Genomic DNA, 27,326 nt, shown 5'->3' on the forward strand with positions numbered 1-27,326 from the left:
CGCATGTATGCGTAGAGAGGAGAGGAGAGGAGAGCAACAGAAAACAATAAGCCGGCTCTCAGAAAAAGGCAGACACAGACGATAGTCAGCTCCTCACTGGCTGGGAAATAAATAGGAGGGGTTTGGAAGTGTCCGGTTATCACAGACAATAATTAGTTTCTAGTATATAGCAAGCAATTCAGATTCCTTGGCTAAACCCAGGTTTGTTGGGACTAATTACGTTTGATTTTTTTGTTTATCTCTGTGAATAAACAACTGTTATTGCCCTGTTATAAAAAGGTGTTTGTTTTACTCATGAGTAAACATCTTATCCCTACTTGCAAAGGTTGGATCAGAACAGTCCTCCTCCTCTGACATCATATTTTTCTCTCTCTTTCCTTTACTCAAAGTGGCCACCGTTACCTGTCAAGCATACACCTACAAATGCCGCAACAATCTGTGTGTCAGCAAGAAGAATCCAGAATGTGATGGAGTGGCAGACTGTAGTGACAAATCAGATGAAGAGAATTGCAGTGAGTTCTGATTATACCAAGATATCAAGAAAGTGGATAAGCTGAGAAGTGAATAAATTCACAAATGTAGCAATCTTTTGAAAATTAAACTATTAATTTTCAGTATTGATTAAGATATTAAATTATGGAACGTGCAGAGATGGATAGGTTAACCCTAAAAATTAAAGGAAAAGAAGATTCAGATTATTTTACAACATGGGGACTATTTTACAATTGGTTAAATGGCAGATATTGAGGTTAGAGGAGTGGAATTAGGTGAAATATGGTCTACATAAGAAAGAAAAACAGATGAGTAAGTATTTTGATGATTGTATAATCGATACTATAATGGAAGATAGTATATGTTGTAAAGATGATTGATATCACATACTTGTGTGTGTGTGTGTATATGTGTGTTTATGTATGTATGTTTGTATGTATGTATATATATGTGTGTGTCTGTGTGTGTGTGTGTGTTGTGTCACAACCCCTGGTATGCCCAAATATGGGAGGGAACACACTGTTTCCCTTTGTCTGCCTTTCGGCTCACTCCAGGAGACCATCCAGGCAGAAAACCATATTTTTAATGTTGCCTTTGTTATATTTGTGTTGCATTTGTTCTGATAAATAAATAAAGGGAGACTAGTATAGATCTATTTCAAGCTATTTAGCTCTCATCAGATAGCCATACATCTGCCTAATATGTAATACAGCCCAGGTTCAAATCCCAGTAAGGGTATGGCTAGCTGATGAGAGCTAAATAGCTTGAAATAGATCTATACTAGTCTCCCTTTATTTATTTATCAGCATAAATACAACACCTGCCCGGACGCTTCTGCACATGAGCAGAAGTGGCGCGTGAACGGACCCGAACCAGTAGTAAAAACATTGGCAGTCCACCACTGATTATAATGATGACGATGAATCGTCATAAACTCTTGTTGAATGTCTTTTGACTGATGGCCAGCATCTCTCTGAACTGAGGAGACCCATTGAACTGAAGCCTTTTTTGGGTGTGTATCTGAATTTTGTTCCTTTCAGTCTGTGGCATCCGTGCATACAGCAAGCAGTCCCGGATTGTGGGTGGAATGGACTCCACTTCGGGCGAATGGCCCTGGCAGGTCAGTCTCCATACCCAGAACGACGGTCACGTCTGTGGGGCTTCCTTGATATCCAACAAGTGGCTGGTCACGGCTGCCCATTGCTTTGTTGAAAAGAACTACATCAGGTAGGTAGAGGTTTTTTTTATATCATGCTTCGGAAGTTGATTGTTTCTTTAAAAAAAATACTTTATTGAATTTTTTTAAGTAAAGAAGCCAGAAGAGTTGGGAGGGGGGTGTTTCACCTTTACTGGGGTAATGTCAGGGTTCCAAGTAATAAATCCATAGCAAGCAAAACTCTGAGTCAGATGAATTCCTCAAAGAATAGCTTTATTGGATATATCAGATTGGCACAGATCTGGTGAAAACCGACCCTGAAAGTTCCCACCGTTTTCACCTAATTAAAAGTTTTCCCTCTCAACCCCATACAATCAGTTACATGGCCCAATCAAGGCAGCGTCCGCTGGCCTGGTGACATCACTCCTTGTTCCGGCCAGGTATGAGAACGACCTTGGTTCCCAAGAGAAAGTATTTTGTTTTGACTACACAACCCCAGATATCTCTCATCTCCCCCTCCCCCCACTCCTGGCTCCAGTGTGGCAGTGCTGAGGCTCCAAGATGGCTTCAGCCAGGTCAGCTTCAGGGCCGACAGGGGTAAGATGTTCCATAGGGTGGGGATAGCAGCTGAGAAGGCCCTTCCCAAGATCCCGTCATGCTGGCTGGGGAATTCTGGAAATTGAAGTCCACAAGTCTTAAAGTTGCCAAGTTTGGAGACCCTCAAAAGACCAATGGGATACACAGCATGCCCTCCTTGCTTGACCGGTTGGGAACGGGTCAATTTAATTGGGATGGGAGGGTTCTTCAATTTTTATTGCTCTGTGCATGCACATGCAGCGCGCATCAAGCACACATGCACACACAGGAGGATGCCCTTGAGCGAACTGGCAGTAGTGACTGCCAGAACCCACCCCTGGCCTTCAGAGGCCTTCAGGAAAGCCTTGCCGTCTTTAGAAGTTCCTGAAGTCCTCTGACAGTGAAAAGGAGGCCAGGAATGAAGTGAGTCAGTGGACAACATCCCCCTGAAAATAAGACCTGGTGCCTTTTTTTGGTGGCAAAAAAAAATTATAAGACAGGGTCTTATTTTCAGGGAAACACAGGTAAGTGTAACACCAGGTCACAAGTTCTTCAGTGGTGTTGTAACTTGAAATGGACACTAAGCAGTGGTTCTAAGTCAAGGTGTCAGCTTTGGATGCCATATTAACACCGGAAGCTTCCACACTGCCACGTTCTTGTGCTTGGGCAATGTAGTAGAGGGAATGTAGTTAGACAAAATAGCATTCTTCTTTTGAGTCAAGGGCCATGGTGTTCCTGCACTTGGAAGAGGAGGAGTGGTTGAAGTGTTGGGGACGGATGGGGATTGGACGATGGGATGGACCGATGGGTACAGGGGATGGGTTGGGACTTTTGACTTACCGAGGGAAAACACGGAACTCTCAGATTGGGGTTTTCCCAGATGTGCCAGTATAATGACTCTAATAAAAGGGAACGTTGAGAAAATGCCTGTCTTGGAGTTTTTAATTGGAGTTGGGTTTTTCTGGAACTCTGACACAAGGGCTGCCTGCCATCAAAAATGTCCTTGCTAGTCTCGCCCTCTCGCTAACTGAGATCAGGGGTGAAATCCTCCCGGTTCAGCCTGGTTTGGCTGAACTGGTAGGGACGATTGTTCCTGGTTCTGCAACCCAGTAGTAAAAAAAGAAAAAAGCTTCCGATGATCACGCAATTTCAGCTGTGACCCCCCCCCCCGATCGTTGGACCCTCTTTATTTCACTTTTTAAAGCATTTTTCACGACCTATTCACCTGAACCGCTAGTAAAAAAAATGCTTTTAAAAGTTTTTAAAAATGGTTCCAATGATTATGCGGATCAGAAAAAAAGTTGGCCACGTCCACCCAGTCACATGACACACACCCCTGCCAAGCCACGCCCACAGAACCAGTAAGCAACAAAATTAGATTTCACCACTGACCGAGATCCACTGCTCTGCCTGCAGGTACAGCGAGCCCTCCATATGGACGGCCTACATGGGTCTTCTGGATCAGGAGAACAGGTCGAATAGCCTCGTTCAGAAAAGGACTATCAAGAAAATCATCAGGCACCGGCTCTTCAATGACTTCACGTACGACTATGACATCGCCCTGATGGAGCTGTCCAGCCCTGTCACTTTTTCCAAAGAAATCACGCCTATCTGTTTGCCTGATGCCACCCACGAGTTCCCTGCAGGGAAAGCCATCTGGGTGACCGGATGGGGAAAGACTCAAGAAATGGGTGAGTCAAGGAATGGGAAGAAGAGGGGAATCTCCTTGGGGAAAAGATTAGAGGGCTTAGCACCAATCTGCAGCTCGTTTTAGACAAAGTTTTGGTTGCCACGATGTAAAAAAAAGATGTTGAGACTCTAGAAAGTGTCTCAGAGAAGAGCAACAAAGATGATTAAGGCTCAAGGTTGACTCAGCCTTCCGTCCTTCCGAGGTGGGTAAAATGAGGAGCCAGATTGTTGGGGGCAAGAAGCTGACTCTGTAAACCGCTTAGAGAGGGCTGTAAAAACACTGTGAAGTGGTATAGAAGTCTAAGTGCTATGGCTATTAGGGGATTGGAGACTAAAACCTATGAAGAACGGTTGCAGGAACTGGGTATGTCTAGTTTGATGAAAAGAAGGACTAGGGGTGACATGATAGCAGTGTTCCAATATTTGAGGAGCTGTCACAAAGAAGAGGGAGTCAAGCTATTCTCCAGAGCACCTGAAGGCTGGACTTCTAGGTGGCTCCTCTCCTTGGTTAGTTTCCATCCGTCGCAATGCTAGCCAGTCATAAAGAGCGAAGGCCAAAAATGTATCAATGGAGGCTACACAAATAAGTCAATGTTCTAAAACTTTTGGAAAACCTCATTTTTTTCCACACATATGTAATATTGTTTCTCCAAATGCCCAGAGTCCTTGGTACAAGTAGTCCTCAATTTACAATCATAGTTAGGATTTGGAATGTCCATGGCTTTGCAGTGCAGTCATTAAATGAACTATGGTCTATTTTATCACCTTGTTTGTACACAGTTATTACGCAAATTTGGCTTTCCCCGTTGATTTTGCTTGTCAAATGGATATTGCAATTGTTGTAACTACATCCTGGCTGCCAATTCGGATTATGTGACTTCCCTAAATCTCACGCAAACCTTGCTGATTTTTTTTTTAGCAAGTACTGGTGCCAGAATTTTGCAGAAGGCAGAAATCCGGGTGATCAATCAGACCGTGTGTGAGTCCCTGTTAGTTAATCAACTCACTTCACGGATGATGTGCGTAGGAGTCCTGACTGGAGGAGTTGATGCTTGCCAGGTGAGAAACTTTGCAATTTCTTCTAAAGATGTTCAAGCCCTTTAGATGTTCTCCTGGAGACATTCCATTCCTGAAGAAACGCAAGCCCTTTAGATGTTCTCCTGGAGATGTTCAAGCCCTTTAGATCTTCTCCTGGAGATGTTCAAGCCCTTTAGATCTTCTCCTGGTGACGTTCAGCCCCTTTAGATCTTCTCCTGGTGATGTTCAGCCCCTTTAGATCTTCTCCTGGAGACATTCAGGCCCTTTAGATGTTCTCCTGGAGACATTCCATCCCTGAAGAACTGCAAGCCCTTTAGATGTTCTCCTGGAGAGGTTCAAGCCCTGAAGAACTGCAAGCCCTTTAGATGTTGCTCAGTGGAAATTAATAAGCCACTACAGCCACTCCATCCAGAAGACAGAGAATTGTTCAGCAGCATTGGGAGGTCTCTCTGCTCCTTCACCATCCTTGTAGGCACTTGGCAACAAGCAGCCACTATACAACATAGGCTGTGCTCAGACCATCTGACTCTGCTCCTCTTCTTCTATTGTTTATCTCCTTCTAGAACAGTGGTGTCCAACCTTGGTAACTTTAAGACCTCTGGACTTCAGCACCCAGAATTCCCTAGGCAGCCATGGTGGCTAGAGGATTCTGAGAGTTGAAGTCCACAAGACTTAAGGAGTGGTGCGGTGGCCTAGAGGTGGAGCTCTCGCCTTACAATCAGGAGGCTGTTGATTTGATTGTAGGTAGAGGCAAATATTTCTCCCTCTGGGCATGATGAGAATATATCTGCCAAACAAAACTCCACATTGGTGACAGGAAAGGCATCTGGCCATTAAACATTCTGCTAGCTCCATTCAGTTACCCAGACTACACCCCGATTATGGGGTGGTTAAAAGAAGATGATGATGAAGTCCACAAGACTTAAGGTTGCAAAGGTTGGACACTCCTGTTCTAGAAAGTCCAAGCTATAGAACTGTGATGGCCAACCTATGGCATGCATGCTAGAGGTGTCACGTAGAGCCCTCTCTGCTGACATGTGCCCCATCACCCCAGGTCAGATATTCGTGGTGTTTTTTTCGCGAGCTTCTGTCTCCCTGCAAACAACGAAGCAGAAGCTCATGAAAGAAAAAGATCTTACCTCTTGCCACGCTGCCGGTGTTGGGATGCTTCACCTCCCACCGGCCAGCTGGTCTTCGGGTCCCTCCTCCCCATGCCTGCACATGCCTGCACATATGCATGTTCACACATGTCCATGTACGCACAGGTTCATGCGTGTGTGCGTGCTTGCGCATGTGTGCGTCGGTGCACCTTTCAGTTTGGGCATGTGCGGGAGCGCAGCTGGGGCACTTGGTGCCTAAAAGGTTTGCCATCACTGCTAGAGACCCAAATCCTGGCAAACGTCCTTGAAGTATGAAACGAGGGAAGGGAGCACCAGAGATTATGTTCCTTGATTAAATGCAGCCTCATTTCCTTCTAGGGAGATTCTGGAGGACCGCTTACCAGCATAGAAGTGAACAATCGGATGTTCCTGGCTGGTGTAGTCAGCTGGGGAGACGGTTGTGCTCGCCGGGACAGGCCAGGAGTCTACACCAGGGTCACTAAGCTACGAACATGGATCAAAGAGAAAACAGGGTTGTAGGTGGTTTCTGCCACTGGGATTGTTCACACACCTGACCCCTTGCACAGATCGGTCAACTTGGCCATTGAAGAAGACTTTCCCACATGATGTGAAGGGAAACCTGTCTCATACGTTCAACCCTTCCCTTCCTCTCGTTCTCGTTCTTCTGGGTCTTCCGGGTGGGGAAGGTTGGTTTGATAACAAACGACCCACCTGGATTAATTGTACATGGACACCATTGTCACCGGAAGAGCCCTCCAGCTGCTTCTTTCCTTGCTTCTGTAACTCCTGAGATCACCGCAGTGTCTTCATTTAAACGCGAACTGGGTTTTTTTTTGGGACTGGCCTGGAGCTCCGCCACAGATCCGACTTCTGTGTGCAAGGGGAGGTTGGAACCAATTTGAGATGGGATTATATTGGCTCCTCTTTTCCCAAGTCCCAAACAGATGACAGTGGAAAGAAAAGAAGACTAAACTGCCTGTTTAGAAAACAGATTGCAGGTCTCTGGGCTTGGCGCCCTGTTCTTTTTCCTTGTTGTGTCCGACACGATGCCATCTGCGATGATCCTACGGCCTATCACTCTTCCCTGAAAATTCCTCATTAAGAGTGAGGTTGCTCTCTTTGCTGTCTCGGTGTGTAACTCCCCAGAATTCTTACGGAAAGGGAATTGTGACAATTTCCAGATGTGGATTGATTTGAAGGCTATAATATCGCGGCAAAATTTGGTGGGACCACTAGATTGGAGCAGAGAGATATTAAAAAACAATGTCTTTTGCTCATCTCCAGTGATATTTTGGATGTCTGCAGCAAAATAAGGCAGCAGTTTCTTTGATTAAATGACTTTCCCCCCCCTCCCTATTCCCCCCCTGAGTGAACTTCATAATATCGGTGCAGAATTGCCCTATAAAATACAGCCTTGTTACGCTGACAAAGTAAGCACTGAAAATCATACTTGGTCTGCAATGTAAGAAGCATTGTACCAGATTTTGCTTTTTTTAAAGGGAATATTTCCCATCTCTGACTTCACCTCCACCCATCCTCATTTGTTTCCCTGTCTTTACATCTCACCCACCAGCATAATTTAGATTGAGATTCCCTCCTTGATATTTTTTTTAAAATATGGGATAAAAAAGTTCTGGCTTTAGCAATTTTTTTGTAGGCAACTTCTACAAGGCTTCTGTCGATTATTATTAGGTTGCCTGAAAATCTCCAAAATGCCTTTGAGGATAAAAACTGACAATCGGGGAATAATAGCCTTTTGTTTTTTCTGTGTCTGCATGTAAAAGTCCAGCTGAAATATTTGGGACTTGCAATCTACTTGCCTCTTCCTTTCATAAAAAAAAAAAAAACCCAGTTGATTCTGGACTTTTCCAACAGTGAAAAAAATCACGATTCTTTCCATCAAAGATGGAATATGGATAAAAATGGGAATGAGGGGAGGACTTCAAAGCAAGCCTGTTGGAGCTCACATATCTTGCTTGTTTGGGTTTTGAAAAGCTTGTGCCTTGCATCTGTTGAACTTCATCTCCTGAGACATCCTGTCAATGACAAGACCTACCCTATTTTTTGGAGTATAAGATGATCCAAAGTATAAGATGCACCTAGCTTTGGGGGAGGAAAACAAGAAAAAAAATCTGCCTCTGCCTCCCAGCAATTTGCCTCCTTGCAGCAAACAGCAAACAGCCCGTTTCAGTTTCAGCACAGCCTGATCAGCACAAGCAGCTGATTGTCAGGCCTCCCAACTATCCGCTGTTTCAGGCTGCGGGGATTGCCATAGCCTATTGCTGCCTCTGTGCGCCCCATTTTCAGCCTCCACACACCCCGTTTTTGGCCTCCATATGCCCCATATTCTGTCCATTCTAGGTGATGGGAATCGGAATGGGCGGAAAATGGGCCATGCAGAGGCTGAAAATGGGGTGCGCTGAGGCGGCAATAGGCAATGGCAATCCCTGCAGCCTGAAACAGCGGTTGGGAGGCTGCAGGGATTGCCTGCAGCCTGAAACAGCTGATGGTTGGGAGGCTGATCCAAGAGACAATCAGCTGCTTGTTCCAATCAGGCTGTGCTGAAGCTGAAACGGAAACAGGCTGTTTGCTGCAAGGAGGCAAATTGCTGGGAGGCAGAGGCCAAAGGGTGGGGCCCAGCAGGTGGGCGGTGCTACATGCGGTGTATAAGACACACCCAAATTTTCACCCTCTTTTAGGGGGGGGGGGAGTGTGTCTTATACTCCGAAAAATGCGGTATTCTTTTTGAAGGACCTCTTGGCTCTTGTTCTTGAAACTTGGTCTCCTGACCTTCTTGGGAGACATTCTGAGATTATTTGCAGACCTCCTGGCATTCTTGTCGCCTTCCCCAAATCCCGTTTTATCCAGGAGGTTTTAGTAGCCCTTCCCTCACTTACTCCCCCTCCGATATCTTGGGCACCAATATAAGCTGGCTGGGAATGGGAATGCCTAGCCCTCAATGTCCATGAGAAAGCCCATCTTGGAAAAAACATTGATACGGAGCAGAGATCTCTGAGGCCCTGCACTTTTAATCCAGTCCCTCTGCACCTGTTTACCTCATTAGAATGAGATAGGTGTAGAGAGATCTAGAGAATATAATTGTGTGTGTGTGTGTGTGTGAATTTGTGTGTGTTTGTATTAGTGGATTGTTTCCTTTTTCTGCCCCGTTTTGGTGCAGAATTGGCATTACCACAATGTGCCTTATTGTACAGCCTTGTTTAATCTATGCTACTCTACATAATTTCTTTCCTTTTAGGACCCCACTAAGGTTCTTTATAGGTTGATGGCTAAAGATAATGCCAGTTCTCCAAACTGGAGCCTCCTTGGAAGCCGTTGTGCCGTTAGCATTTCTCTTCTTCTTCCTAGCTATTGGCCAAGCTGGTTATGCATTCTGGGAGTTGTAGTCCAGTCTTTTTTAGGGAGCATTTCTATCCTGTCAAATGCTGATTTGCTTCGGTGTTTGCTGGCAGCATCAACAGAATTTGAGCCTTCTTTGAGTAGATTAAGTGCCTCTGCCTAAGCCTTTGAGTGAAAGAAAAGATGCCCGTGAGATTATTTAGGGAAGAAACACTATTAAGTAGAGCGAGATAGAACTAAAACTTTTCTGCAAGCCAATGGACAAGACTGTAGTATTTCACTGTGTGATCTGTCTTATTTTTACAATTGTTGCTTTTACAACTGAAGGACAAGTAATGGTTCTTTACTGTAAAGCTTAGTGTTGTTCTACACCTCTATTGCTCCAAAGTTGTAGACCAGGGAAAATTACATATGTTCTTGAAGATGTTGTTCCACAGACATAGGACAAAAATGGGAAGAGGTTTTTCCCACCCCTACCGCTAGGATATTTGAATGAAAAGGATATTTAACAATCGGGGAAATTCTTCACTGTGTCCTGTTCTTTAAAGCACAAAGCTACAGAAAGGGACCGCGTGCAGACTTAACTGTTTTATTGCACATTAAAAGAAAGCTTTTCAAAATTGTTTGAAACTAATCAGCTCAATTTTACTTCTTAACGTGTTTGTATATATATATATATAAAGATTGTATCTTTTTTTTAAAAACAAAATGCTGTACCAAACATAATTCCTACCAATATTTCTGCCCCCATTTTTTTATTTTTTATTGAAAAACTGAATGAAGTGGAAAGGTCTGATGATTCTGAATCTGTTATTAAACTTGTTTTTTAATGGATGCTTCATTTTAATTCATCATGTACTGTGTGGGTTGAAATATTTTTGAAAAGCTGGCCTGAGTTGGATCCGATAAGCAAACGAGAACCTCAAAAACAGAAGAGTAGCGTCAAGATCACAAGAATTGATGCCGGAGGTCCTTGATTTATGGCCACAACTGAGCCCAAAAGTTCTGCTGCTAAGTGAAACAGTTGTCAAGTGAATTTTGCCCTTTTTTTATGACCTTCCTTGCCATAGTTTTTAAGTGAATCACTGCAGTCATTAAATTAGTGACACGGTTGTTAAGTGAATCTTGGCTTCCCCATTGACTTTGCTTGTCAGAAGGGAGTTCATGTGACTCTGGGACACTGCAACCGTCATAAGTATGAATCAGTTGCCAAGCATCTGAATTTTGATCATGTGACCATGGGGATGTTGCAACAGTCGTAAGTGTGAAAAATGGTCATAAGAGCACTTTTTTCAGCACTGTTGTAACTTCGGTTATTAATGAACTATTGTAGGTCAAGAACTATCTATAATATCACATTATACCATAGTAGTGAAGCCACATGGAATACTGCATAGTTTTGGTCACTACGACAGAAAAAAATGATGCTCGGAGCCTAGAAAGTGTGCAGAGAAGAGCAACAAGAATGATAAAGTCTGGAGCAACAGAAGCTTCAGTTGTGTGTGTGAATCCAATTCTTCTGAAGCCAATAGATTTCCTCCATTAAGGTAAAGGTCCCCCTTGCACATATCTGCTACTCGTTCCTGACTCTAGGGGGTGGTGCTCATCTCCATTTCAAAGCCAAAGAGCCAGCACTGTCCAAAGACAACTCCATGGCCACGTGGCCAGCATGACTAAACGTCGAAGGCGCACAAAATGCTGTTCCCTTCCCACCAAAGGCGGTTCCTATTTTTCTACTTGCATTCTTACGTGCTTTCGAACTGCTAGGTTGGCAGAAGCTGGGACAAGTAACGGGAGCTCACTCCGTTGTGCTGCGCTAGGGATTCGAACCACTGAACTGCCGACCTTTCTGATCATCTTAGCCACCGAGTCACCGCATCCCTGATAGATCATAGATATTGATATAATTAGATTTAGACAAAATGGATGGATAGGTAGGTAGATAGAAAATAGACTGGATGAATGGATGGATAGGTAGGTAGGTAGGTAGATAGATATGGGTAGGTGGATGGATGGATGAATTGATGCATGTTTAGATAGATATTCTGTCCTACTTTTTAACAGATTGGCATGACCGTAAGATGCCCATAGAAATCCCTTCTAAATTGTGGACAAAAGAACTCAAGATGTATATCTCCTGTCGTCCACAATGCACTCGGCTGTGTTGTTGCCCTTGGAGAATTGGGATAAATAACACAAGTGTTTCAATTTTGTTCAAAGCCCTGGCAGGTTCAGAGGACTGGAGCTAAGGCTGCATATATTTATGGATGTTGGCTTTTTAATGAGTACTTCCACACTAATCATATATACGGACTTCCAGCTTTTGCTAGGCATTATAGTATATCACTAAGGAAAGCTAGTTTTGCGGTGCTGCAAAGCTGGCCGGGCAAGGCTATAAATTGCTAGTGGAGAAATGTCCAATGTGTTCATTTTACACTTGGCTTCCTCTCCTCCTGCTGAGCTGCAGAATAAGAGAGCCGTCGGGCCCAGGAAGTAGCCAGGCAGAGCCCTCACGCAGATTGAAAAGCCACAGATGCTCCTTCTCTGGGTTAAAGTTAGATGAGCAAAAGGGACTGTCCAGCAACAGATTCTTCAAGTGTAAAATAGGCCACAGTTGGTGTGTTTGAAATGAGGAGAAAAATGTGGAGACCAACATAGGAAGAACAGTTGCAGGAACTGGGTATGGCTAGTCTAGAGAAAAGAAGGATTTGGGGGGGACAAGGTAACAGTATTCCAGTATTTAAGGGGCTGCCACAAAGAAGAGGGGGGGGGGGTGTCAACTTATTTTCCAAAGCACTTGAAGGCAGGACAAGAAGCAATGGGTGGAAACTACTCAAGGAGAGAAGCAACCTGGGATTAAGAAGAAACTTCCTAAAAGTGAGGACAATTAATTAGTGGAAGGGCTTGGATGCGCCATCACTGGAGGCTTTTAAGAAGAGACTGGAGCGCCATCTGTCTGAAATGGTATAGGTTCTCCTGCTTGAGCAAGGGGCTGGACTAGAAGACCTCCAAGGTCCGTTCCAGCTCTATTCCGATTTTTTTTCTTGTTCCAGGTTGCAAGATGAATTTTACTGCAAAAAGATTCACCGATGAATAGATCTTGTCTTGGTTTCTGCTGTTTTATTTCATCCAAATACAAACCAGAACCGAGTCCAGATTGGCTTTAGATCCCAGCCTAGGTGTTGCTACCTGCAGAGCAGGAGCCCAAAACATGACTTTGTGAAAGGAAGTGGTGGCCAAGGCTAAAGTGACTCCATCAGACAATGCTCAGACCCAAAGAGCGACATGCTTTGACTTCAGATGGAGACCGGAGACAGCCATTTCAAACTTTTCAGTCCCTTGGATGAGTACTCACAATCGTGGTACACAGGGGTGTACAGTTTGCTCATGGATGCACCGTATGATGCGCAGAAGCGAAAAACAAGATGGTGACGCCTACGGCACCACCGGGAAAACCAGTTCAGGGGTGGGGCAGGTCTGGGTTGCTGCTGGTTACAGCGACCCAAGCCACCAAACTACTACCGGTTCGTCTGAACCGGTCCAAACTGGTAGAAACCCACCACTGGTTGTGCAGGTTGTCCTCCACTTACGATCACAATTGAGCCCCAAAGTAAGGCTGCTAAGCAAGACATTTGTTAAGTGAATTTTGACCTGTCAAGATCTTTCTGGATCTTGAGCCTATCTTCTAGGGTGTCGGCTATTCCTGCCAGTTTAGTATCATCTTCAAATTTGGTAAGTTCCCCTTCTATTCCCTCAATTAAGTTGTTTATGAAGATATTAAAGAGTACTGGGCCTAAGACAGAACCTTGTGGTACCCCACTGCTTATTTCTCTCCATGTAGACTTAGACCCATTAAGGATTACTTGTTGAATACGATTTGCCAGCCGGTTACAGATCCATCCAGTGGTGAAGCTGTCTGTCCCCACTTTTTTCTAGCGTACGAAAAAGTAGATCGTTGTCTACTTTGTCAAAGGCCTTCCAGGTTGTTGCAGGAGGCCTTCCGGGCACCATCTGCATGTCCATGGGAAATGTGTTGCTTGGGCACAAACAACTAAGCCCTGCGATAAGATTGAAGGTATAAACCTGGGGTGGGGAGGGGAGAAATAAACTGCTTTGGATTGAGGCAACGAAACAAATCCAGGTTCTCTGGTGACAGGGCTGAAAACCCGGATTTTTTATTTTTGATTTTTTTAATGCTGCAGATCACACCCCTCCCTCTGCAGCTCCATCTCCCTCATTGATCGACCTGCTGGCACCGATGCAAATTTGCTGGGGGAGAGAGAAAGGGAGAACCTCGCAGAGCCAAGAGTGGAATTAAAGTATTAAATCTAAAGATTAATTGTGCCTCGGGAGAGGCAGGAGATTATAGGGAGAGCTCTGTGCTGGGGCGTTGGTCAAACAGACCATGTCTGGGCATTATCATTACATGTTGTGCTGCTGCAAACCGTTCTGTAAGGAATATCGTTCCCCACTGCTCTTTTGCAGAGCAAGCCAGAAAGGGGGAGATAATAAACCACAGTCCTTAACCGGGAATGCGTGGTCTAAGAAAGAGGAGGACTAGGGGTTAAGCAATATTTGTGTGGCTGCCACAGAGAGGAGGGGGTCAAGCTATTCTCCAAAGCACCTAAAGGCAGGACAAGAAACAACAGATAGAAACTAATGAAGGAGAGAAGCAACCGAGAACTTTCCTGACAGTGAGAACAATTACCGTATTCTTCAGAGTATAAGATGCACCGGAGTATAAGATGCAGCAAGGTTTTGAAGAGGAAAAGTAAAAAAAAAATTTTTTTTGCACTCTGCAAACCTCCCAAAAATGGGCCCGTTCCCCCCCCCCCAAAAAGGGCATGAATAGCCTTTGGGAGGCTTGTAGAGTGCTCCTGGGGGGGGGTGTGCGGTGGGCCAAAACGAGCAAAAAACAGCCAATTTTTCGTGAAAACAGGCCCGTTTTTTGTCAAAAATAGGGCATGGATAGCCTTTAGGAAGCCTATAGAGTGCTGCTGGGAGCTGGGGGGCAAAAAGGGGGGCATTTTTTGCTCATTTCTGCCCTTCCCAGCCCCCAGGAGCTCTCTGAAAGCCTTCTAAAAGCCATGCACAGCCATTTTGGTGAAGGGGGCGCAGTTTCGGGAGGCAAAAAATGCTGCATTCAGTGTGTAAGATGCACCCAGATTTTCACCCTCTTTTTTGAGGGAAAAAGGTGTGTCTTATACTCTGAAAAATACGGTAATCAGTGGAATGAGTTGCCTCCAGGAGTTGTGGCTGCTTCAACACTGGAGGTTTTCAAGAAGAGACTGGACAACCATTTGCCTGGAATGGCATAAGGCAGGGTATCAGACTCGATTTCACCGAGGGCCGCATCAGGGTTGTGTTTGACCTCAGGGGGGCATGTGTGGGCGTGGCCAGGGTGGGCGTTGCCAGTTCGACCTCCCTTGTGTTATAAGTGCCTGTGGTGGCTCAAGCACTCTGCCAGCGAAAATGGGCTCCCAAGCTCCATTTTTGGATGCCACTGCCTCCTGCCACCCTCTGCCAGCCAAAATGCACGTGCTCCCCCTGAGCTCCACTCTGCCAAAGGCACCACGGGCCGGTCCTTCCCTGTTTCCAGGGTGGCCCCGTGGACCAGATTTAAGCACCTGGTGGTCTGGATATGGCCCCCGAGCCTTGAGTTTGACACCCCTGCTATAAGATCTCCTTCAGCAGGGGGCTGGACTAGAAGACCTCTAAGGTCTCTTTCAGCTCTGTTTTCTATTCTAAGTGCCTGATATCCATTTGCCCATCTGTTTTCTTTTTCTGCTATTCCCTTTCCTCTGTTAGTCCTCAGCTGAGCTTTGGATCCCCCCCCCCCCACATTCACCCACTGCAAACCCAGTCCAAAACTATTTTTTATTCTTGTTAGCTCCCCAAGGAACAATTTGATTGCTGAATACATTTAAGATTTATAACCGAGCCACCAAAACAAGCAACCTCTGAAGATGGATTTGGGGACACTAAGAATATAAAAGATAGATATTGTGTGTGTGTGGGGGGGTGTTTTTTGACAGAGCTTGCTTGGTTTTTGCCTTAGCCTGTTATGCAATCCATGATAGTTTACTCAATAAGTCATCGTTATGTAATCCACCATTTCACACGGGGTGTGAAGCAAGAGGTTGCTTGGGCCAAGTTAAATGTGACTCAATTTCCTTTTATGGCTTGAAGTTCTATCTATGGCTTTCTTCCTTTAAACATGCCTTGGTCACAGTGTTGCCCTTTTCTCTTGGATTAGAGGAACAAAGATGAAGAAAGACACTGGATAAATAAACAGTTCTGAGCAAGTTCAAATCACTTCTTTCTTCTCCGTGGAGCCTTAGCAATAAGGGTTCCAATAAAAGTTGGGAAATCTACGCAACTCTGCGGTGGATTACCAAATTTTGGTTTTTTTATATATATATAAATGTAATCATTGGCCATATTAAATCTTCTCCCACTCCCTATCATGCTAGTGAATCTTTTCAGTGTTAGCAATACAGTCATTAAACTGCAGAAGAAACAATTACTAACAACCTGCCTTCCCTTGAGGACCTGTATACTGCTCGAGTCAAAAAGAGGGCTGTGAATATATCTACAGACCCCTCACATCCTGGACATAAATTGTTTCAACTTCTGTCCTCAAAACGATGCTATAGAGCACTGCACACCAAGACAACTAGACACAAGAACAGTCTTTCCAGAACTCCATCACTCTGCTAAACAAATAATTCCCTCAACACTATCAAACTATTCACTAAGGCTGTGTTACTATTAGTCTTCTAATTGTTCTTATCACCCATCTCCTTCCACCTATGACTGCATGACTGTAGCTTTTTTGCTTATATCCTTACGATTTATATTGATATTGTTTCCTGATTGCTTATTTGTACCCTATGGCTATCATTAAGTATTGTACCTTATGATTCTTGACAAATGTATCTTGTCTTTTTATGTACACTGAGAGCTTCTGCACCAAAGACAAATTCCTTGTGTGTCCAATCACACTTGGCCAATAAAGAATTCCATTTCATCCCATCCCATCCCATCCCATCCCATCCCATCCCATTCCATTCTATTCTATTCTATTCTATTCTATTCTATTCTATTCTAATTCTCACATTCTGGTTTTTGTGGGGGAGTTTTTCGTTCTTCACTAGGCTTCAACAGAATCCAATGACAGTTCCTTCCACCCACTAGATGTCACTCTTTTATAGGTTATCACAATAGTTTTGGCCTTCTGCCTGCCAGATGCTAAACATCTGGGGCTCAAGAGTTGGCTCGTGCTGGGTGCCCTTTCGTTATGCTGGACTCCAGCGCCCGTCCGTTCCAAGCAGCTTGGGCATCTTCATCTTGGTTCACCAACAAGCACCCCTTGTGAAGAAGAAAATCAAAACAATTTTTTACAGTCCCTTCAACATCTTGAAGGAGGTCTTGATCTCTGAGAAGCACACAGCATTCAGACACAACTGAATTGAGAGAGGCCAAGTAGGTAGGAAGGCTTCTTGGCTGAAACAGTCCAGCTTCGTTCCATATAGCTGTCATTTAAATATTACCCGTTAAATAGCATTCAAGACAAAGGAAGAGCAGTCCTATAAAAAGTGCTGGCTAGGATGGATTTCATTGGTTGTCTTCGCTTCTGAGATGCTCCATGGCAGCCCTGAGCAATAAGGATGTGGCTGGAGAAGGTTCTTCCTTCTCTAGAAATGGAGCTGAAATGATAGGTCATTCAGCCAAGGGAAGGACAAATCCAGAGCAAGCTTCAAAGCTACTCTGTATGCCAAGGAGCTCAGGCTGGGAACGGTTGCAATTCATTGGTTGACCCTTTCAGATCAATTGGTTGACCTTTTCAGATCCATTGCGATTGGAAGACAATTCACTGCTACCAAAACTGCTGGAATCAGAGGACGAGGCTTCAGAAACCTAGGCTTCAGAAAAGCACGAAGCAGGCTCCTTGTCCCGACAAAACCCCTTTTTATTAAGCTCATGTAAATTCCTCTCGTTTACATCCAGCAAAGTTCCGGCAAACAGTCTTTCAAGGGTGAATTTACAACCACAGACCTTATCAGGCTTGGAGACCTGCCAGGCCGATATTTTCCAAATGCCATGCTGTACTGGAAAATACTTGGCAAAGAGTCTCTGAGAGTCACAAGCAAATCTTCAGACTAATGAACTAATGAACAATTAGTGAACTAATTGTCTCCTGCAAACTCCCCTCCCCTTTCGCTCTTCTTTATTCCCTACGGGAAGATAATCTGCCATAAAGTCCTACCTGTTAATAGCTACTTTTACTTCAACTGCAGTAACGCAAGGGCTATCCATAGATACAAACCAAATGTCATCCGTTCTAATCTTGATTGCAGGAAAAACGATTTCAGCAATAGAGTAGTAAATGTGTGGAATACCCTACCTGATCCTGTTGTTAGTTCCTCTAACCTTTGACCTTAAGCTGTCTACCGTGGATCTTACATGTTTTTTAAAAGATCCCTAAGGGGGCGTACATAAGTGCACCGGTGTGCCTACCGTCCCTGTCGTACTGTCCCCATTTATATGTACTCTTTTTATCTGTTTATGGCTATGTTTTGCTTATTTATATCCATTTATTTGTGCCATTTTTTCATGTGTTTTCATACTTGTTTCCTTGTACTTGTCAATAGATGGATGATAGATAGATGATAGATAGATAGATAGATAGATAGATAGATAGATAGATAGATAGATAGAATCTAGAAAGAGGGCAGAGAAGAGCAACAAAGAGGATTAGGGGACGGAGACTAAAACATATGAAGAACAATTGCAGGAACTGAGTATGTCTAGTTTCATGAAAAGAAGGACTAGGGGAGACATGATAGCAGTCTTCCAATATCTCTGGGGCTGCCACAATGAAGAGGGAGTCAAACTATTCTCCAAGGCACCTGAGTATAGAACAAGAAGCAATGGGTGGAAATTAATCAAGGAGAGAAGCAACTTAGACCTAAGGAGAAATTTCCTGGCAGAACAATTAACCAGTGGAACAGCTTGCCTCTAGAAGTTGTGAATGCCCCAACACTGGAAGTCTTTAAGAAGATGTTGGATAGCCATTTGTCTGAAACGGTATAGGGTTTCCTGCCTAGGCAGGGGGTTGGACTAGAAGACCTCCAAGGTCCATCCAACTCTACTATTGTATTGTATTGTATTGTAAATAAATAAATGATGAACATGTTCCTTTGAAGTTCATGATGTGCCTGGATTCTGAAATATTGTCTTCCCCCCAACAACTTTGTCCATGGTGTCTGAGCCAAAGGCATCAAGTTAAAGGCTAACTCCCAAATTCTAGAGTAATAATAAACAGGTATAATTAATGGGTCCTGAAAATAGGTTGTTCATACTGAGTTAAAAATACACTCCCATACAATGGGTCTTACAATATATCAACTGTCCAAAATAAATCTGAGCAGCTGCACTGTGCAAAAGGCATCCTTTATTTTGGGTTGGGTTTTGGGTAAGGTAGCATTCATCAAATCAAAGATTAAAATGGTCACATCGTTAAAAAAAAAATAGAAACAGCCACACGACCCCCTTAAGCATAAACAACAATAAACTCACTGGATACATTTTAAATATCAAAGCTCAAAAAAATTGGGTTTTACCCCTTGGTACAGATCAAAAGTGTCTGTGTGTGATGCAATTGTGCAGGGAATGTTTCCTCGTTTGAGAATAACCCAAGAGAAATTTCAATTCTGAATTCTCAGCACATATTTGTTATTTTGAGACCCTTTTTTAAATATATCATGATTGTGTTGGACTAGGACCTTGGAAAACCCGGCAGTTCAAATGAATATAAAGGTTTATTGCAAGCTTAAGCTCTTTAGAAACTCTTTGTCAGCATGAACAATAATCCTTGATGGGGGGCTGCACTTGAGATGGTGTATTGTTTTTCTGGATCACTTTTAAACAAAAACGGGAGATACAAGCTATAATTGTACCCCACCCATATGTCTTCATGTTATAGAATACTTTAAAAACAGAACATTCTAGAAGTGTGTGAGTTGCTGTGAGTTGGCTGTTCCACAGGGAAATTCTGACTGTGTGTGGAAACTGCCTTTCGAAGGAAAAGGTAAAAGCTTTGGGGTATAATTAAATTAATCTTGGATGAGGTACAGGAAAATCCAAAAGGAACAAAACCGTGGCGTGGGAGGAGGGCGCACATTTTAACAACACACAACCTTGGCCCTTTCCCATCCCCATAGCCTTTTCCAACTTGATTTTCCATGACATTAGGATTTGCTCCGCGCAAGCCAGAAGATCAATAACGGGGCTTATAAAAATGATAAATAGCAGATGCTTTGAGATGGATAAGAGGCAGCTGCAGAAACCAGGAATATAAAGAATTTTTTAGAAATGCAATTTCATAGTCCTGATCAATACAGCAGGATGAGGACCGAACCCAACTTCTGTGCAAGGTTGATTGAGGGATGAGGTGGAAAATGGCTCCAAACTTCACCTGCTCTGAAATTTAGGGTGGGACTCAACGAATGAATTCGGACATCCTGCAAAATATTAATAGCAATAACAACAACAACAATAAAAACATCTCACAAACTGATTATCTACAACAGGGGTGTCAAACTCAAGGCCCAGAGGCTGGATGTGGCCCATGGGAAGCTTAGAACTGGCTCATGGGCCCACCCTGGAAACAGCAAAGGACTATCCTGCGGTGCCTCTGCCAGAAAAGATGGAGCACTGGAGGGCTGCGTGCTGCACTCTTGAGGTCCGTTTTCACTGGCAGAGGGTTGCAGGAGGCTGTCACAGCCGAAACGGAGCTCAAGAGCTCGTTTTCTCTGGCAGAGCACTTGGGCTACCACAGGTGCCCTTGACATGAGTGACGTCAAGCTGGCCATGGCCACACTGGCTACCAGAGGTGGTTTCCTGCTGGTTCCTACCGGTTCCTACCGGTTCGGCCGGGTAGGTAGTAACTCAGCCTGCCATGCCCCTGAACTGGTTCTCTCGGCAGTGCCATAGGCACCACCATCTTGTTTTTTGCTTCTGCACATGCGCAGAAGCTTTTTTTAGTACTGCTCAAGTGTGCATAGCATGCATCAACAGCGCAATGCATTCCTGAGTAAACCGGCAGTGGCAGCAGCCAGTACCCACCCCTGTTGGCTGCACCTATCCTGTCCCCCTAAGACCCAGAGGTTTGGGTTTGAATGCAACCCACTCACTGAGAACACCAAATGGACAAAATTCTTAAAAATAAAGAGGTCACGATTTTGTAGGAGCTTCAAATCCAAGCAGACAGACATCTGGTCCACAACATGCCTGATATGGGTGGGGTGGGGTGGGGAAGAGAAGTCTGGTTCATTGGTATTGCAATACCAGGTGGTCAGAGGTGGTATTCAGCAGGTTCTGACCAGTTCTAGAGAATCGGTAGTGGAAATTTTGAGTAGTTTGAAGAACCGGTAAATACCACCTCTGGCTGGCCCCACCCCCATCTATGCTCTGCCTCCCGAGTCCCTGCTGATCGGGAGGGAATTGAGATTTTGCAGTATCCTTCCTCTGCCATGCTCCCACCAAGCCAAACCCACCCAGCCATGCCCACCAAGCCATGCCACCCCCCCACCAAGCCACGCCCACAGAATAGGTAGTTAAAATGTTTGAATCCCACCACTGTAGGTAATGCAGAAATTGAAGAGAAACAGCTAGAAAAAAAAATAACAAAATGTCACGGTTGACAAATTGAAGTTGATTGATTGTGGAGGAAGAAATCAATGTTCTACCACCTTGAAGGTGCTCCTTCAAGGAAAAAAACAAGGAAAGTTCAGTTGCCTTCTGGAAAAACACCTTTGGGACAACCTCGAGGATGGTTTAATTAAAGCCATTGCTGGAACTGACATTGGAAAATTGCAATTTTCCACCTACTCAATTCTCCCCCAGACCATCACTGGCATCATATAATAAGTAAAAAGACAATATTATGAACTTATTCTACCTTTGCTGGCTTCTAATACTTCTCCAAAGACAACTGATCGGGGCACAGGTGAATAATTAATGCTTTCATACATTTAATATTTATTTCTATAAGCAAGTGCCTCTTTTTGGAATAGATAAGTATTTGCTTCACTGTAGGAATAAAATAAGGGAAGCAAGTAGAGGAATTGTTGGCTTAAAACCTTGACCCAACATTTGCAGTCCTCCCTGGGAGACTATCCTGTAGTAAAGCGGATGAATACTTGTGAAATCACATCACTTTTGGCTTTGAGCAAATGCGCTGAGCCAGAGCTTGTTAAATTCTTTGAGTGCCTTCGCCTTTCTCCCACTTTCATTAATAAACAACAAGTGGTTTCTTAAGGGCCATCTAGCATGACTGCAGTCAACACTAGTCTGAAAATTGTACTCTATTGTGGGTTATGACCAGTTGGGAGTGCAATATGGTGGTCACATCTGTCACTACCTAGGTGGATTTGGCTGATATGGCTGTTTAGATGATCTCTCCTTGCTCCCTCATCATTTCATGCACGTCTTTCTACAAAGAAGATCCTTTTAAGAAAAGACTGGGCAGCCACTTTTCTGGCTGTGGTGTGGACCTATGGTACGTGTGCCAAAAGTGGCATGAAGAGCCATCTTTCCAGGCACGCCAGCTGTCGCCTCTTACTCTTCTGGGCTACGGTGCTGATCTTCGCATGCATGGACGTGCCGGAAACTGGAAGAGCAGCTCCCTGGCGCACATGCGCACCGGCCAGCTGGTCTTTGCACGCACATGTGCGCCATCTCTTGTTGAATAATGCTAGATAAATAAAATCCTAGGCTCCATTTAACCGAGGGATAGAAAAAAGTTCACGTGAATTGTTATACCACTTGATAAGGCCTTTCTAAGACAACACTTGGAATACTGTATCCAGTTTTGGTTGCCAGGGTATAAAAACGATGTTGAGATTCTAGAAAGAGTGCAGAGAAGAGCAACAAAAATTACTAGGGGGCTGGAGGCTAAAACATATGAAGAAAAATTGCAAGAATTGGACCAGAATATGTCCGGTACAATGAAAAGAAGGTGACATGATACCAGTGTTCCAGTATCTTAGGGGCAACCATAAAGAAGTGGGAGTCAAGCTGTTCTCCAAAGCACATGAAGGCAAGACAAGAAGCAATGGATGGAAACTAATCAAGGAGAGAAGCAACTTAGAACTAGGGAGAAATTTCCTGACAGTGAGAACAATTAATCAGTGGAACAACTTGCCTCCAGAAGTTGTGAATGCCCCAAACACTGGAAGTCTTAAGAAGAAATTGGACCACACTTTGTCTGAAATGGAATTGACTCTCCTGCGTCAGAAGGGAGTTGGACTAGAAGATGTCCAAGTTGTTTCCAACCCTTATTATTCTAAGTATGGTAAGATAGCGTCTGTAAAACTTTACTTCTCTTAGCCCACTGATTTCCTTTCACTGATTCATGCTGTCAAGTCAGATCAAACCTCATTTAGATCTTGATTATCTGGTTTGCATTCAGTTTGTATTCATGCGTGCTTCCTTTTCATCTATAACTGTCTTCTGATGGAGACCTTAGTTTTCACCTTTACCAGTGAATGAATCTGATCTGGACAAAGTCTTTTTTATGCAATTCCACAAACTTTAAGACCAACTCTTGGGCAAAACTCCCTCACTTCCTAATCACTGAAATATGCATTGGCTTCCTCCAAACTGGTGTCCTATATCCTGTGTCCCACTCCTCCTCCTCCTCCTCCTCCTCCTCCTCCTCCTCCTCCTCCTCCTCCTCCTCCTCCTCCTCCTCCTCCTCCTCCTTCTTCTTCTCCTTCTTCTTCATACTCTTGGAAGTAGCTTGAGACTACTGAGGACTTCTGAGTTTTTGTTGTCTATTGGCAACATTTTCTTAATTCATCGCTGTAACTTCTGACCCAACGTCTGGGAAGCAAACACAGCTGGTTCTCCGTATTTGTTTGGCTGTTCTTCGCAGCTGCTATTATCACCAAATTTTTGGATGCATGTCGCAGGGCTTTTAATGATGTAACTAAAGAATTTGCTGCAAATATGTGGATGTCAAAATTCACATTGTACTAGTTAAGCGGAGAAGCCGGGCCAACTCTGTCTCTGGTGCTGCTCCCTTGATTCATTTTTAGATGCCTCCAATTAGGGTTTCTCGAAGAAGAAAATGTAACACACACACACACACACACACTATTTGTGATGATATTACTTCTACACTATATTCTGTTTCGACTGAAAGGCTAAAACATACGAAGTACATATAAAACACTGAAGACTAAAACATATGAAGAACAGTTTGCAGGATATGTCTAATTTAATGAAAAGAAGGACTAAGGGTGACTTGATAGCAGTCTTCCAATATTTCAGGGGATGCCACAGAGAAGAGGGAGTAAGCAAACCTTTTCAAAGAAGAACCAGAAAAAAAAGCACCTTTGGGACAACCATGACCTGAATGACTGAGATTCTCCATAGAGAGTTAAGCTATTCTCCAAAGCACCTGAGGGCAGGACAAGAAGAAATGGATGGAAACTAGTCAAGGAGGGAAGCAACCTCGAACTGAGCAGAAAATTCCTAACAGTGTGAGAATAATTAATCAGTGGAACAGAAGTTGCCTCCAGAAGTTGTGAATGCTCCAACACTGGAGGCTTTAAAGAAGAGATTGGAGAACCATTTGTCTGGAATGGTGTAGGGTTTTCTACCTGAGCGGCGGATTGGACTAGAAGACTTCCAAGGTCCCTTCCAGCTCTGTGATTCTGTTTGCACCATTGCTCCCTTGCTTACCTAAAACCAGAATCAGATTTCGGTAGGTTTAGAGTTCGTCAATCATCTTCAACCGGACATATTATGGCTATCTTGAATTCAATTGATTTCCCAAGGTCTAAGCGTGACTAAATCAACATATGATAGCCCATCCATGCAAGCTCTTATAGAAATGTAGCAAGCAAAGAAATGGGTCCAGTATGACTGCAATATTTGCTTTTCTTCTTTTCTCTTTTCTTTTGAAAAACACAGGGTGTTTCTCTTTTGTTGTGGCACACGTATTTGGGAATATAACCTCCCCCTGCAGATTAGATTAACCTAAATCATGCTGGCCTTCCGTGAAGTCTTAATGACATGGTTCCATGCCATGAAAACCTGGGAGTTCAGAATTGTGGCAGAGCCCATGCAATGATTGTGTTGTTGTCAGGTCTGGAAGCCATCTTGTGCATTGGGCCTTCAGGCCTGCCACATTCAATGCTGGGAGGGGGGATTGTATGGAGCTGGGGGGATATATCCGTAATTTTCGAGTATAAGACGCACCAAGATTTTGAAGAGGCAAATTAAAAAAAAAAGTTTTTGCACTCTGCAGACCTTTCAAAAATGGCCCGTTTTTCGCTCATTTTTGCCCTCCCCATCCCCCAGGAGCACTTTTGAAGCCTCCTAAAGGCTACGCACGGCCATTTTTGCAAAGGGTGCGGGGTTTTGGGAGACAAACAAAATGCTGCATTCAGTGTATAAGACGCACCCAGATTTTCAGCCTCTTTTTTGTGAGAAAAAAGTGCGTCTTACACTCTGAAAAATACGGTAACATTCCTTTCTCAGACAGGCAAGGACATCTTGCCCTACACCTGGAGTGCACGAATAGGAGGCATCTCCAGTTGGGACGGTGCCTGATTGGACCGTGGGATGGACATGTGGCAGGGCAGGCCAGTACAAGCAGGGACATGGACTTTCATTTGGGTGGGGAAAACCTGGAAACTTTCAGATTCGGGTTTTCCCAGATGTGCCAATATGACATCTCTAATAAAATTGAACTTTGAGGAACTTCAAGTCTCGGAGTCTTCTTTCGTTGGGGGTGTCCCTTGGAACCCTGACAGCTGTTTTGCTTGCTGCTTTTTTATTTCTAGTACAGCTACCAATTATGTATATATTATTTTAACAGAATGACAGAGTTGGAAGGGACCTTGGAGGTCTTCTAGTCCAACCCCATGCTCAAGCAGGAAATGCTATATTATTTCATACAGATGGTTGTCCTTCCAGCGTCAAAGCACTCACAACTTCTGGAGGCACATCATTCCACTGATTAATCTTTATGGTTTGTGCTGTTGTATGGAATTTTTAAACTGCTGTTAGCTGCCCAGAATCATGAATTTGAGATAGACAGCCTTATGACTTGAACTAAATAAATAATAAAAACTCTCAGCAGCTTGAGTGCATTACCATTTGGGGATGAACGGGAGGCAGCTACTAAAACATCATCGAAACAGTAATTGCATTTTCCAAAGGTGCTTCCAATTGGACATCTCCTTAGCAATTACAGTTTAAAAAAAAACACCCAGACCCGACAGTGGTCGGAGAGGAATCAAAATGAAACAACTTCTAATTCTGCAAGGGCCTAAGTTGTTTTAGTTCTATGCCATCTTCTCAATGCAATGTTTAGTTCTGAGTAGTTAAAAGGAAGAAGATTTATATGTTCTAACTCCCCGTAGATTTGAGGAACTGACTAAATTGGCTGGGGCAAAACCACCTATAGGATGCAAGGTTATCTTCCCCAAATTACATAAATTCATTGCGGGGTGCATCCCTTAAAATTTCACATTGTCAGTTTGTGGAACTGCTAAATAAATACAGATCTATCCCATCTATCTTTCTCCTTCTGTCCTGGCCACAATTTACAGAGGCACAAACTGTATCACTGGTTTGGTGATAGTGGTGCCTCAGATAGAAAGTCTATACAGAGAGTGGTGAGGACAGTGGAGAAGATTATTCAGGATACTGCTTATAACCACTATATGCTTAGAGCTCGAAGCATTGTTATAGACCCCAACCACCCCACAGTCTGCACGAGGAGTACCAGATTCTGTAACAGCTTTGTTCCCTATGCCATCCGTCTGGCAAACTTGCAAGATTTTGTTTTTCTCGCCATGTACATGTTTACATCTGGACCAGACTGTGACATATAACATATGTGGGTATATGCATAATTTTGTATTCATTTATTTTGTCATGTTTATGCAGTGTATATTGGAGGTGGTGACCCTTTGAGAGCTTTATGCAATGAAATTTCATTTTAATGGCAAGTAGCGTACATTCAAAGTGACAATAAAGTTATTGTAAGCCTAATCTAGAGCAGCAAAGCTTGATGGATGATCCTTAGCATGGACCATCAAGATGGTTGTGAGATTAATTTTTAATCTCCATCCAGGCCAGTCGTCTTTTGATGGAGCCTGAACTGAACTTATGTACCGTGATCATTTAAAATAACTTCTTTTAAAGCAATATTTTAGCAGTTTGGAAGAGCTCCGAATTTTTGTTGGAGTAGGTGCGTCATTTCATATGCTTCTGATTTTGCAGAACCTGGTTCTGCTTTATTTTGTCTCCTTCACTTAATTGTTTCTGGTAGAATTACTTGCCCTTGGGCTTTCTATTTGAGTTTTTGTGATGTCCTTATGTGAATGGTTATTCCACACTTTTAAAGCCATAAATGAAAGAGCATGGAAGAGCTTGGTTTGTACGTACATGAATTGGCCAACTGATTTTGTCTGGGGGAAAAAATTTAAAAAAAAAACCCCAACAACCCTCAATCCTCTTTTCTGGAATTATCAATAAAACATAGCTAATAGCCCCAGGCAAAGTCAAATTTTAAGCCTTGCAAAATAAAAATGGTTTAAAGTGACAGAATTCTAAGGAAACAGATTTAACATCCTTCTCAGTCTATTTGCCTAATTTATCTGGGTTGTCCATATTGTGATTGACACCAAGTTTTGGGGAAATTAAAAAAACACACACACCTGTTTTCAAGGTCCTTCCTATCCATCAGATATGCGATCCTTTTAACAGGAAATGTCATAAGTTGACTCAGGGACCTTCGAAGAGTTCCAAAATAATGTCAATTTAGTTTGTACCGGTTTCTTTATTATATGGCTATAGTTTTCCTTCCAGAA

At 43.6% G+C, this 27,326-nt stretch overlaps 3 protein-coding genes across 3 annotated transcripts in view; 1 reads left to right on the top strand and 2 right to left on the bottom strand.

The window, feature by feature from the left end:
- The window catches only part of ST14 (ST14 transmembrane serine protease matriptase), a 47,265-nt gene extending 37,002 nt beyond the window's left edge, over positions 1 to 10,263 (top strand). The window contains exons 15-19 of the mRNA XM_081961274.1: positions 390 to 512; positions 1,533 to 1,719; positions 3,641 to 3,915; positions 4,833 to 4,972; positions 6,430 to 10,263. Coding sequence (XP_081817400.1) covers positions 390 to 512; positions 1,533 to 1,719; positions 3,641 to 3,915; positions 4,833 to 4,972; positions 6,430 to 6,591 — 887 coding nt within the window. The 3' untranslated portion in view covers positions 6,592 to 10,263. The remainder of the gene's footprint in view (positions 1 to 389; positions 513 to 1,532; positions 1,720 to 3,640; positions 3,916 to 4,832; positions 4,973 to 6,429) is intronic.
- The window catches only part of ADAMTS8 (ADAM metallopeptidase with thrombospondin type 1 motif 8), a 489,092-nt gene that overhangs the window by 374,076 nt on the left and 87,690 nt on the right, over positions 1 to 27,326 (bottom strand). The gene's annotated exons all lie outside the window — the stretch shown is intronic.
- SNX19 (sorting nexin 19) overlaps positions 1 to 27,326 on the bottom strand; it is a 395,229-nt gene that overhangs the window by 21,896 nt on the left and 346,007 nt on the right. The window lies entirely within an intron of this gene.

The sequence above is a fragment of the Natrix helvetica genome (assembly GCF_964273705.1).
Source record: "Natrix helvetica genome assembly, chromosome: 8".
Lineage (NCBI taxonomy): Eukaryota > Metazoa > Chordata > Lepidosauria > Squamata > Natricidae > Natrix > Natrix helvetica.